The sequence below is a fragment of the Rhagoletis pomonella genome, unplaced genomic scaffold, assembly GCF_013731165.1.
Source record: "Rhagoletis pomonella isolate Grant_MI unplaced genomic scaffold, Rhpom_1.0 Rhpom_scaffold_00034, whole genome shotgun sequence".
NCBI lineage: Eukaryota > Metazoa > Arthropoda > Insecta > Diptera > Tephritidae > Rhagoletis > Rhagoletis pomonella.
This window is the reverse complement of record NW_023458588.1, coordinates 59,431-73,459: the sequence shown is the minus strand read 5'-3', so window position 1 is coordinate 73,459 and position 14,029 is coordinate 59,431. Positions and strand designations below refer to the sequence as shown.

General features: G+C 38.3%; 1 protein-coding gene across 1 annotated transcript in view; it reads right to left on the bottom strand.

Moving 5' to 3' along the window:
- The window catches only part of LOC118749696 (Down syndrome cell adhesion molecule-like protein Dscam2), a gene marked incomplete at its 3' end in the record, with an annotated part of 267,478 nt that overhangs the window by 230,194 nt on the left and 23,255 nt on the right, over positions 1-14,029 (bottom strand). Inside the window, 1 exon segment of the mRNA XM_036484490.1 lies at positions 598-740. Within this exon segment, the coding sequence (XP_036340383.1) occupies positions 598-740 (143 nt within the window).

Below are 14,029 nucleotides of genomic sequence, written 5' to 3'. Positions count from 1 at the left end.
AAGCAGATGCAGCAAAACACAAAGATTGTAAAGATTTATTAAGAAAATAATTCAAAATCAGTTCTACTTATAAGATTTAGTAACAAAGAAAAATTACTGGGAAGTTAAAAAAAGTCATTTTTTACACAAAAAACGTCCAAACGTCAACAGGGTACAAAAAACGTCCCAATGACGTTAAAAACGTCAACCTGGCAACGCTGCTTGTAAGCATGATTTTTGATCTTATGTCCTGGACAAAAAATCCCTTCGCGTATTATATATAGGTGAGAATGGATTCGTTGTAAGCTTTAAAACAAGATGAAAGAGTACATACATACGTCGTTTAAAGTACAAAACCGCGTGTGGTCGTTCTGCAAAACCGCGCAACTGACATTTTTTGGCAAAAATTGGATTTGGGCACACAAGCTCATGGCTCAACCTTTATCCATTCGTCCTGAAATATACTGGTCACATGCGATTGCTTAATAAAAAAGAGAACCATTTTGAAATATGAGTGTTTTTACTCTATAGCAAATAATTATCGCACCTCACGTACGCGGTTTTGCATTTTGTTCCTACGCGGTTTTGTACTTTAAACGACGATAATTATATACTTACTTTCCGATTGCATTTCGTGCTGTGCAGGCGTACTCGCCACCATCCTCCTCCTTTACATTTGATATGTTCACATGACTTATGACGTCATCATGAATAGTTACATACTGGCCGACCAAGAATCTTGAGTTGTCCGGTATCTGAAAAATGGATGTATTAAACAAGGCAAACAATTAGGTTAAAAATTTATTTTCTCTCATTTTCTTTCTTTAAGATAATAGATAGTACTATACTTTTTGCTTTGTAATTATAATAGTTTTTACTTTATTGGCGACCGCTGTGGTTAGCAGTGCGTGCTACCATTCCGCTGGGCCTGGGTTCAAGCCCAGTTTCCGATCAACATCAAAACATAAAAAACAAAATGGTATTTTCTAATAACGGTCACCCCCTGAGTGTGTTTCAGCTATAAAAACAGCTTCTCGTAAAAATACAATCGGCGTAAAACTCTAGGTTCTCCCCTTTGTGTAACAACATCAAGACGCACGCCACAAATTGGAGGATAAGCTCGGCCAAACACTAATGGATTGTGTAAGCGTCAATCTTTTCTTATCTATTATAAGATTTTTCTCATACATACATTTTGTAAGACAGTGTGCTGTGTTTGATTAAATTAGACAACCAAGCTATTTTCATAGACATTTTTTTTATTTCTGATTATTTCTTCAAAATTAACGCCCAACAAAGACATGGGAGCAAATTCATAGTCGAAATAAAGTCCATTCTAAAGTTAGTTTCAGCTTTTTTGACAGATATGCCATTGAAAATCATGGCGAAAAGCTGCAGATAACCTTTATTTAGACTATGATTACGCCCATGCCGAGTGGAAGTTGAAATTTTGGCTTAGAACTTGGGATGCCAATGAAAGTTTACTACCATATTAATGTTTCAAATGATTAAGCGCAAGGAAAAAAATAATCATTGCAATTAATTACAAGATAATAACGATTAACTGACATTTCGATCATGGGGGGCTCGAGCTCCCTCTAACTTCCAAGTTTGCCCTATTTATATAAAAATAGTACCCCGAAATGCTTAATAATTTCGAGGAAGAAAACAGAGGTTTCGTGGACACTGACACTCCAAACAAATGGGAAAAATGTGGGAAAGTAGGTAAAGTTCTTAATAAAACGGCAGAAGTTCTTCCTTTCCTCAACAGTGTTCCGTTTCCACTCTAAAACTTGACGATTCAAATAGAGACACAGGTCGTATTAAGTGTATTGTATCTGAATTACACCTTCGTCGTTAGGAACGTTATTTATTAACATCACCTATCAGTGGCGGAGCCAAGAGGGGTATTGAGGTGTATATCTACGGTGACCATTCGTACCGATTTTGGCGGGATAGTACCGACTTTTGGAAAATTGTATCGCTGAATATTTTTTTAAAGTCGGAACGTTTAAGTGTACCGATTAAGTCCCGATTTTCAGAGTTTTCTTTATTAATTTAATAAGAGTTTCCCTGTACTGTGGCTGAAAAAAAAATTTTCGTACAAACGTGCCAGCACTTTCGTTATCACAAAGAACATAGTATATAAGGGATCCATAAACATAGCCAGCGTCCTTTTTTCCTCGATCTTAGGTTATGTTTTCTGTCAAACTGGTACTCTCGCTATATTGCAGTCTATCATTATTCTCTACATTTTCTAAGTTTTTTTATCCGACTTCAAAAAAGGAAGGTTATCAATTCATCGGAACATATTTTTTCTTGTGTATTCTACCGCATAATTTGGACAACGTTAACCGATTTCTATAAGGAAAGGTTGTACCTCAGAGGTGATTCCACACTAATTTGGTTTAGGCCCGATCATTAGATAATTAAGAAATTAACGGTACTCTTAAATTTTTATATGGGAGTTGAAGTCGGCTGTGTTTTTTGCTTAAAATAACTTGTATAACTATTTGTTAAGTTTATTTTTTTGTTTTTTAATGTAACGATTCTAACGTGAATTAATATAATACTAATTCCCTCAAAAAATACAAGTTGTAGATACAGTGGCGAAAATATTAATTAGATATTTTAGAAACATTCTGAGTATGCAGTTTTGTAGCCTATTCAATTCAAAGTGAAAATTTTAAGCACTTACCGCTGATTTTTGGTAAATTTTTTTGTGGAAGAAGTTGCTTCTTTTCTCTATACAAAACGTTTTTGAACACACTTTGTATGGAAGAATATGCGCGAACAAAAAATTGGCATAAATCAATGGTAAGTCCAAGCTACTTCAAACTTGCACTTTGTTACACTAAAATTTAAGGGACTACTAAACTGCATACTCAAAAAAATTCTGGAAAATTCTTAAAATTTCGATCACCATTTGTTAAAATTTGTTGAATTTTAATAAGTTCTACAAAGTTTCAAATTTGATTTACATGTTTTTTTAGATAGTCGGTTATATTTTCACAAAAAAGTAATAAATATTTTATAAAACAAAGAAAAGTAGCCATTCGCAGCATAGCAGCCGAGGGTGGAGGTTACAACTCATCTTTAGTGGAACGTCGACTTCAGCAGCATTTATAAGTGTTAAGTTTTCTTTTATCACTGTGCAGTATTTGTGTTTTAATAAAAATATATAGAACTAGTAAAGACAACTCTATAATTAGAGGACAATTTAGCGTGGCATCAAGTTTGGCATGTTTCAGTGGGTAAGTTTCTCAGTGCGGTGTATACATATATAAGTGAGCAAGAAGTTTTCAAAGCAGCATGGCCGACGCCTCGGCGTCAGAGGCTGTAGATATTAATGAGTCTGATTCTATTGCCTCGAATTGGTTCGAAGTCTGTAGAAATCAGAAAAAATTAAACAGGAAAAGAATAATTGAAGGTAGTAACATGGAGAAAAAAGACTCTGAGACGGACGAAGACAGTGCAAAATTAGGTACAGTTAGAAAGAATAATAAAAAGACTAAGTCGGACGAAAATGACAGAATGCACGTACGCCAGGCTATTAGAAAGATAAGCGGAAAAAGTGGAAACGAAACAGCAACTGCGAATAACGAAATTATTAAGTACAGTGTGCGGTACACAAACGTACATAGGGGGGAATTTTGTATTTTAATAGACACATCAAAAAGCCCAATGTGTAATAACGACAGAATGCGAAATGGCCTTTTCCTGTGGGATAAAATTAGAAATTTTCAGATAGTGGGCATTAAAAATATTAAGGCCATAGGGAAATCTTTATACAAAGTTTTTTTCGAAACGTACGAATTAGCAAACAAGTGCCTTGAAAACCAATATTTGACTAAAAATGAAATGAAGCCATTCATTCCAAGAAATTTTATTGAAACCATGGGGCTTTCTGAACAAGAAATTTGAAGCAACATCATATCAGACATAAAAGTGACATGAGTAACTAGATTAACTAGACGGGACCCAAATGATAGAGAAAAATTTCTGCCAACATTTTCGGTTAAAATTGGTTTTCAAGGACATGAGCTTCCGGAAACAATAAACCTATTTTATGTTAAGCTTAAATGGCAGCACTATATTCCGAGGGTAAGACAGTGTTTCAACTACCGGGTTAACCTGCAAAGCCAAAAACCGATGCATTGTTTGCGGAAAAGAGGAAGGATGTAATAGCAACTGTAAAACCAATACTAATAATTGCATTCTATGCGGGAGTGAAGGTCACAACTCAGTTTACAAAAAGGCTTGTGAAGTGTGGCAGAAAGAAGAAAAAGTGTTGGAGATAATGACCATAAAAAAATCTCAAAAAAAGAGGCTTTTGACATGTATAGTTTAGAAAATAGAGCAAATCGTTTTTCGCTGTTAGATTTAGAGGAAGACTTTCCGGCCACTCTTTCCAATCACAATCAGGTCATAACAGGTAGTTAACCAAAAATTGACAAGAAAGAAGTATAGTCAAGTAACGCAGTACAAACCCGCAAACATGCATATCGAAAAGGAAGCAATCAGTATAAAAAGAAAATACACAACTAAACAGCCTGTCTTTTTAAGTGCACAGTGGGACAGAGTGACAGAAATAGAGAAACTGGTTAGCTTACTCATTAAAAAGTTTGAAATAGATCAAAACGAACCCCTAGTACAGTTGCTAGAGAAATTTGGTAAAGTTAGAGATATAATTACACCAACTCCCACAAATGAACACGAAAATCCTACAATATAATATACAAAGTCTTAAGGCAAATAAGAACTATTAAGACCACTTTAATAGTAGGCACGACATAGACATTATATGCCTTCAGGAAATATTTTCACACGACGAATTGACAACAAATCACAATCTTATAGGTTTTAATCTACTAAGGAAGACTAGGCCGGATGGTTATGGAGGGGTAGCTATCGGCTTCAAAAGAGGACTCAAATTCACGAAAATTAAGTATAATACCAATATGGATGTACTAATAGCAAAGACTACTAGCCTAAACACCAACATAACCATATATAACGCATACTTACCGCCTAGCCTAAGATTCAATGATTTCTCGACAGAAATAAACCGCTTGTTAATATTTCTGAGCAATTTCAGAAATGTAATCCTACTAGGGGATTTTAATGCTAGATGTACTAAGTATGGCGATCAAATAAACACACCTAAAGGCAGTTTGCTAAGCTCCGAGACTGAAAACGCAAATTTTCTATGTCTAAACGATGGCACCAAAACGCACGTATGTAATGAAGCGGGATCAATACTGGATCTTACCTTCACCAACCTAGATAAAGAGAAATTAGAATGGCAGTGTTCACAAATCAGCATAGGAGGCAGTAGGCATTTCCCGGTGCTGACCACACTTAAAGATATTCACAAACTCCCAAATTTGTTTACCCCTAAAAGTGGAAATGGTGGAATGAAGACCTGAATAAATTATTCGGAGTACATACGGCCAACAGGAAAAAAGCTAACCTAACCAATAATATAGAGGACCTGGAGGCGTCCAGAATAGCGCCCGCAGAATGGAAAAGGCAATAAAAGAGGCAAAGAGCAGCAGCTACAAGAGAAGAGTGGAAGAACTAAATTGCGAACCGAACACCAAAGCTGCCTGGAACTTCATAAACAACGCCAAAGGAAGGAAATATGCAAAACAAGAATTTGCTTCTGAGGACAACCTAAAGTATTTGGAACACATCAAAAACCAGGTAAGGACAGGCTCCACAACACGAACGAGACACAAAGTAGGCACAGACAGTCAAGAACTGACGAACGTGACAAACAAGGCGAATTCATATAAGGTGGTATCGATTCAACAAATACAACAATTACTTGTATTTTGTTTATGCTTTTAGCTGGTGATTGTCAAATTTCAGCAATTCTTCTCCGAATGCAAAAGGGTGACAGAAAATGCAAACACTCTCACGTTTTCCCTCACTCACTAGCAAAATATAAAATTTTGACAATCAAACGCTACACACAGCTGATTAAACAACACCACCTTATATAAATTCGCCTTGGTGACAAATATAGATGGATGGTTCCGTGCACAGAAGTGGAAAACTTTTGACTGCCATTCACCTGGGAGTGGCCAGAAGCGATTCTTGTGCGTACGGTTCAAATCGCAGCTCACAACGTCCGGATATTTATATCCACGTATCCTCTGGGTAGCAACCAAACACCCGTTTGGGAGCGAGCTAAAGTGAGAAGGCGTAAAACTTCGCGTGCGCTGGGTTTGGGTCCCGCCACGTTAAAACCCCGCCCAATGAAAAGAAGCAAACAGCCTCGGATGAGACCCCCTTTTTCTGATGACGACCACGGCAAACGTATAAAGGACTATGATTTAAGGGTATGCACCTGGAATATCCGGACCCTTAATGGGGAAGGTGCCTCTGCCCGGCTGGTTGATGTCCTCGGGAAGACAAAGGCTGACATCACCGCCATCCAAGAAATGCGATGGACGGGGCAAGGTAAAGTAAGCGTGAAGCCTTGCGGCGTCTACTACAGTTGCCACGTAAAGGAGCGCAAATTCGGTGTTGGATTCGTGGTAGGAGAGAGACTCCGTCGCCGAGTACTGGCGTTCACCCCGGTGGACGAACGTCTAGCCACAATCCGCATCAAAGGTAGATTCTTCTACATCTCGCTCATCTGCGCCCATGCCCCGACGGAAGAGAAGGATGAGGCGTCCAAGGATCTCTTCTATGAGCGCTTGGAACGTACATATGAGCGCTGCCCCCGACACGATGTCAAAATCGTGCTTTGCGATTTTAATGCCAAGGTGGGCAAGGAAGGGACCTTTGGCGCCACTGTCGGAAAATTCAGCCTCCACGACGAAACGTCCGATAACGGACTGAGGCTGATCGACTTCGCCGGGGCCCGAAATATGGTAATATGTAGTACTAGGTTCCAGCATAAGAACATCCACCAAGCTACATGGCTGTCTCCAGATCGAAAAACGAGAAACCAAATCGATCATTTTGTGATAGACGGAAGGCATGCTTCAAGCGTTTTGGACGTACGTATACTCCGAGGGCCAAACATCGACTCGGACCACTATCTTGTTGTAGCCAAGATACGCACCCGCCTCTGTCCAGCAAAAAATGTGCGCCCAACAATGCAAGGAAAGCTTAACGTCGAAAAGCTGCAATCACAACAGAGGGCCAATTTATCCGCCACTCGCCTCACACACCTGCTCTCTGAGAGCACTCTTCAACAATCCGACGTACGCGAGCAGTGGAACCACATTTCCCGATCATTAAGTACCGCCGCCGAAGAAGTAGTTGGATTTCAGCGAGCCCGAAAGAACAACTGGTACGATGAGGAATGTCAAGAAGCCGCAGAGAAAAAAGATGCCGCCTACAGGGCCACGCTGCGATCGGGCGCAACGCGAGCCATGTGGGACCGTTATAGGGAACTGAAGAAGGAAGCGAGACGTATTTGCCGCAATAAGAAGAGAGAGGCCGAAATACGTGAGTGCGAAGAGCTTGAGATGCTGGCCGACAGGAAGAACGCCCGAAAATTCTACCAGAGGGTTAGGCGACTTACGGAAGGTTTGAAGACCGGGGCGAACCCCTGTAAGAACAACAATGGCGACCTAGTGACCGATGTCCAGAATATACTTAAATTGTGGAGGGAAAACTTTTATAACCTACTGAATGGTAGCAGCGCTGAAAGTAGTGAGGAAGACGAACCCGAGTCCCCAGTCGATGATGATGGAGTAGCTGTCCCACCGCCTGATTATGACGAGGTACGAATAGCGATTACGCGGCTGAAAAACAACAAAGCTGCTGGAGCTGACGGCCTGCCAGCCGAGCTATTCAAGTACGGCGGCGAGGAGCTGATGAGGTGCATGCATCAGCTCGTATGCAGAATATGGTCAGATGAACGCATGCCCGACGACTGGAATTTAAGTGTGCTCTGCCCAATCCACAAGAAAGGCGACCCCGCCATACGCGCCAACTACCGCGGAATTAGCCTTCTAAGCATAGGTTACAAGGTCTTATCGAGCGCATTGTGCGAAAGACTGAAGCCCACCGTCAACGAGCTGATTGGACCTTATCAGTGTGGCTTTAGGCCTGGAAAATCCACCATAGATCAGGTATTCACAATACGCCAAATCTTGGAAAAGACCCGCGAGAATAGGATCGACACACACCATCTATTTGTCGATTTCAAAGCCGCTTTCGACAGCACGAAGAGAAGTTGCCTTTATGCCGCGATGTCTGAATTTGGTATCCCCGCGAAACTAATACGGCTGTGTAAAATGACGTTGAGCAATACCACCAGCTCCGTCAGAATAGGGAAGGACTTCTCCGAGCCGTTTGATACCAAACGAGGTTTCAGACAAGGGGGAACTGAACCACTCAGGCACAATACTTTATAAGAGCGTACAATTGCTGGCGTATGCCGACGACATCGATATTATCGGTAAAAACAAGGGCTACGTCTGCCCTTCTCGGGATTGGATAGAGAAGCAAAGCGAATGGGTCTGGTGGTGAACGAGGACAAAACGAAGTATCTCCTGTCAGCACACAAACAGTCAGAGCATACGCGTCTTGGCACCCACGTCACTGTTGACAGTTACAAGTTTGAAAAAGTAGACGACTTCGTTTATTTGGGAACCAGCATTAACACCAATAATAATGTCAGCTTTGAAATCCAACGGAGAATCACTCTTGCCAACAAGTGCTACTTTGGGCTGAGTAGGCAATTGAGAAGTAAAGTCCTCTCTCGTCGTACAAAGATCACACTCTATAAGTCACTCATACTGCCTGTGCTGGTGTATGGCGCGGAAGCATGGACAATGAAAGCATCTGATGAGGCGGCTCTTGGAGTTTTCGAGAGAAAGATTCTGCGAAAGATTTACGGACCTTTACGCGTTGGTGATGGCGAATATCGCAGACGATTTAACGATGATCTGTTCGAGCTTTACAACGATATAGACATAGTGCAGTGAATTAAAATTCAGCAGCTCCGCTGGCTTGGCCATGTCGTTCGGATGGACAGAAACGCTCCTGCTCTGAAAATATTCAACGCGGGCCGCGATGCTGGTAACAGAGGAAGAGGAAGGCCTCCTCTGCGTTGGAAAGACCAGGTGGAGAAGGACTTGGCTTCACTTGGCATTTTCAATTGGCGTCAGTTAGCACATAAGAGAAATGACTGGCGTGCTGTTTTGGACTCGGCCAAAATCGCTTAGGCGGTTACAGCGCCAAATAAGAAGAAGAAGACAAATATAGATTTCTCTGTAGAAAGTTTTTTGCGTAAATTAAACAAGAAAATGTCGACAGCAAGAGGACATGACAACATCACGTCCCAAATATTGAAAAACTTATCAGAAGAAACTCTACAAGAATTTCTGAAAGTCCTAGAAAACCAATTTAACAAAAATTAAGTACCTGACACTTGGAGAAATGTAAAAATAGTACCAATACCAAAAGAGAACAGAGACCTAGAAGATATTCGAAATTTTCGGCCTATATCACTTATATCTGTGGTTGCAAAAAGCCTTAACTTGCTCATCAAGGACGCCTTATCAGAAGAAGTCGAACAAAAAAATCATCATCCCTCCAAAAAGCTTTGCTTACCAAAAAACCCGATCTACAACAATGTGTCTGAATGAGATGTTACATCTAGTGGCCACCAGTAAACACAACAAGGGAAAAGTGGTCGTTTGCCTCCTGGACATTGCGGATGCATACAATTGCGTTGATCTCACAACTCTTCATCAAACACTGGTGGACAACAACGTTAACATAAAAATTGCATTGGATTCATAACTATTTCGCATCACGGCAACTTAGTTTGGGAAAACAGACAATAGAAGTAAACAACGGACTGCCGCAAGGAAGTTGCCTTTCACCAACACTATTCAACATATACACAGCGAAACTTCACAACATCAACGAAGAGAAAACTCAGCTTTTCCAGTTTGCAGACGATCTGGCGGTTGTGGTGCACAATAAAGATGAAAAAACAGCCATTATAAAACTAGCTTCCAAAATTGAGGAAATGCAGGTGATTTTAAACTCCCTACACCTAACACGGAACCTCAGTAAGACGAAATTCATGCTGATGACGACAGGAAAAAGAAACAGATATTGCATAGAGGTAGGAGGCCACAAAATAGAACAAGTACACAATCCCAAATAGTTGGGTAGGACAATAGATGCAAATTCCACGATTAAAGAACATATAGGCAAGATAAAAAAAGACATAACTCCAGGCAAAAATCTACTTGCCAAATTAACGACGATAAAAGCAGGAATAGCACCGAATATAGCCTTGAATCTCTTTCAAGTATTTGTAAGACCAAAAATTGAGTACGCGAATACCAGCTACGCCAATGCATCGAAGGGATTTAACAAGCAACTGCAAACAATTGCGAATGAACCTTTAAGGCGCTGTCTAGGGCTGCCTCCTAATGCTCCTACACTGCCCAGATATGCGATTGCGTGTGAACTCACTCCATTGAAAAGAGCAGAGTGGCTAACAGCAAAAGAACTCACCAAACAATGGTATATAAATCCTAGATTAAGAACGGAACTGCTAAATGGACAAAAGGTAAACTATAGCTATACTCATTCCTTCACCAAATTTAAGGGAATTTTAAGTAAAATCAACACCAATGTAAAGTACAAAAACAGCCTCAAAATAGAAACTAAGGGTTCAGGGTTAAACATGTCTAAAAACAACTACTCTCACACACAGCTGCAGGCTATATTCGCGGAAAAAAGGCTATAGCACAAAAAGACGGTTTTAAAGTGATATCCACTGATGCATCTGTTGGTGAAGGTAAGATCGGCTGTGCAGTTTATGACTTTGACAATAATATTTCCTACCTATACAACATCAATGACAATCTCACCTCCACTAGGAGAGAAATTGTAGCCATTCTTCAAGCAATAGAGCTTGCCAAGAAAAATACATGGAAAACAATTTTAATTTTTTCAGACAGTTTGGCAGCAGTCAAAATGATTACTCACAAGCAAACCCACAACTTTCTAATAGCTGAAATTCACAACCAGGTTAGTAACTCTGAAATAGATAAACTAATCATTAACTGGGTACCAAGTCATCTAGGTATAAATGTCAATTAAAAGGCAGACATAGCGGCCAAAACAGCACTAGTACATGGCAAATGGCCCCCCAGGAAGCCATCAGGAAAATAGGGTGTATGCTATGGAAGGAAACTATACAAGAGGTTAAAAACAACTGCATCAACTGGGACCGAAATCTAATGGACAGTATTACGGCTACTGCACGAAAACCGTGGTTAAGACTGAAAAACTTAGACTCAGACCTTACGATATCAAACTCATCAACAGACTAATGACAGGATATACGTACAATAAATCCTTTTTACATCTGATGCATAGCCACATTTCAAGCATGTGTAATACTTGTAACATCATAGTTACACCAAATAATGCAATCTTTGAATGCTCCAAATACAGGCAACTAAGGGACGATTTTCACATTTTTAAAAAATTTAATAACATTGACGAAGTCCTAATGACAAAAAATCCACAACATTTTCAACAACTTATTTCGTTTATTTACAAAGCCAAGCTTGACAAAGCGCTTTAAAAGTCGAAAAAAATTAAGGAAAAAAAGAAGAGATGAGGTAGAGAGTTCAGATATGTTCAAACAAAATTAATTGTTAAAAAAAATAAAAATAAAAGTATAGTACAAATTTGCAATCCCAAGACTGAATTAAATTTACAATGTAATAACCTTAACCATTGTAAAAATCGCTTAGATATAAATATATATGTATATATGCAGCCAAAAACACACACCCATGTAATAATACAACTCATCATACTAAACAGTTTCATAAAACTAAAGATTAACATTCATAAATGTGATCTATTTTTAAGAATACACACAATACATAACAATGTACTAGTCGTGACTTAAAATAGGCTGAGCCTATACAAAATTTATGTAATCAATGTAAATATCATTTACTCTCATATATATACATGCCAATCAATGAGCTACATCAAAATGTACAACAATCATAAACATTCACTTAAATGTACAAATACAACTCATATTACATTTGTCTAATCTATCGTTATCGATTAAGAATGCTCATAAAATTATACATTTCTCTTTGCCAATGACAACCTCCACCCTACCACAGCTGCAAAGGACAACGAAATCCCACACCTAACCAATATAAATCACATCGATTTTTGTAAAATACAACATACACGTGAATAATCTGGCACTGAAAGGGTAGCAATCAAGCCCTGCCATCATCACCTTCGGAAGTGAAGGACTCCAAAGTCACAAAAAAAAAGTAGCCAAAACTTGCTAAAATGTCTTTCCCTATTTACATTCTCTCCACCATATATATATTGTGTAAATCTTTGCGATGATTTTTCAAGTTTTTCAAAACCATTTGACAAAGTTGATCATTCTATTCTGTTACGTAAATTGAAATTGTATGGAATCAATGGAAAACTGTTGAAATTTTTCTCCAGCTTTCTATCGAATAGGAATCTTTTGTGTCTATTGGAGGAGTTAAATCATCTTTGCTTATCGATGCTTGGTCAGGAATTCCACAAGGGGCTCACTGTGATCCTTTATTGTTCCTTATCTTTATTAATGACCTGCCTCAATAATTTAAATTCGCTAAATGCTTAATGTTTGCTGATGATGTTAAACTGTTTTTGACAGTACGTAATATTTTTGACTGCATTAACTTACAATCTGACCTTGATTCCTTTGCCGTATGGTGCAATAACAATAACTTATTTTTAAATACGAACAATTGTTGCGTTGTTTCCTATTCAAAAAAGGTTGGCACCACTATTTTCAACTATAAAATAAATGCTCACCCGTTGAACCGCTCTTATGAGATTAAAGATCTGGGTGTATTATTTGACTCCAAACTCTCTTTCTCTAGTCACATTGACTTTATTGTTTCAAAATCGTTTGCAATGATTGGTTTTTTTAGACGTAATTCCGTAGACTTTAAAGATCCAATGACGTTGAGATCACTTTACATTTCTTTGTTAAGAAGTCGTCTCGAATACTGCTCATTAATATGGAATCCATTCTATGAAGTACACTCATGAAAATTGAGAGTTCAGAAAATATTTACTAAAATCGCTTTGCGCATGCTTCGTTGGCCCGATGGCCTCCCATCATATATCAGCAGACGTAAATTACTTGGCCTCCAGGCTTTGTATGAGAGAACTTGTTCCTCGCTCTTGTTTGCTTATAACATAATTAACTCTAACATTAAATGCTCTGATTTGTCTAATTTATTCATCCCCTATATTCCACCGCGTAATCTTCGGCATACTAGATTATTTATCGAAGTAACTCGTAAAACAAATTATGCAATGCATGAACCAATCGTTAAAACTATACATCTAGCAAATCTATATAGCGGCGTTCCTAATTTTAATAATAGTTTATATAAATTTAAACTTGAATTGTTTTCTATCTTTAACTCGTCTGTGAAAAAGTTAGTAAATTTTTAGACTGAATAATAAATAAATAAATAAATAAATAAATAAAAATAAATAAATAAAATTTTATATAAAGATGTTATGTCTTTTTATTATAAAAACAAAATTGTAGGTTCGAACTCGATGCTTAGAAATGTCCAGATGTTTTGACACATAAATCTGGTCGGTCACCGTAGATATATCCCTTCGTTTATTTCGATTTAATAAAACAATACCATGTTATCCATCTCATTTTTTTTATTTTTTATTTCAGGCTACAGTACCTATTGCATATTATAATTCGTAAACTTCATTGAAAACCTTTTTTATATGGACTTTTTCTTTTATGAAGACCTACATCCTTTCTTATATACCCACACATTAATTCATAATGTAGATTTTCATTTCAAGTCATTTATTAATCAAATCATTATCACTATAAGATCAGAAGAAAGAATTTTTATAGCGCAACCAAATATTAGGGGTCTTCATAAAAAGTGATAAACTGCTGATAAACTTGATAAAATGACAAATGTATCTGTTGCTCTTTAGCAACGTAAAAGGGTGTGTTTAAGTATATTTAATT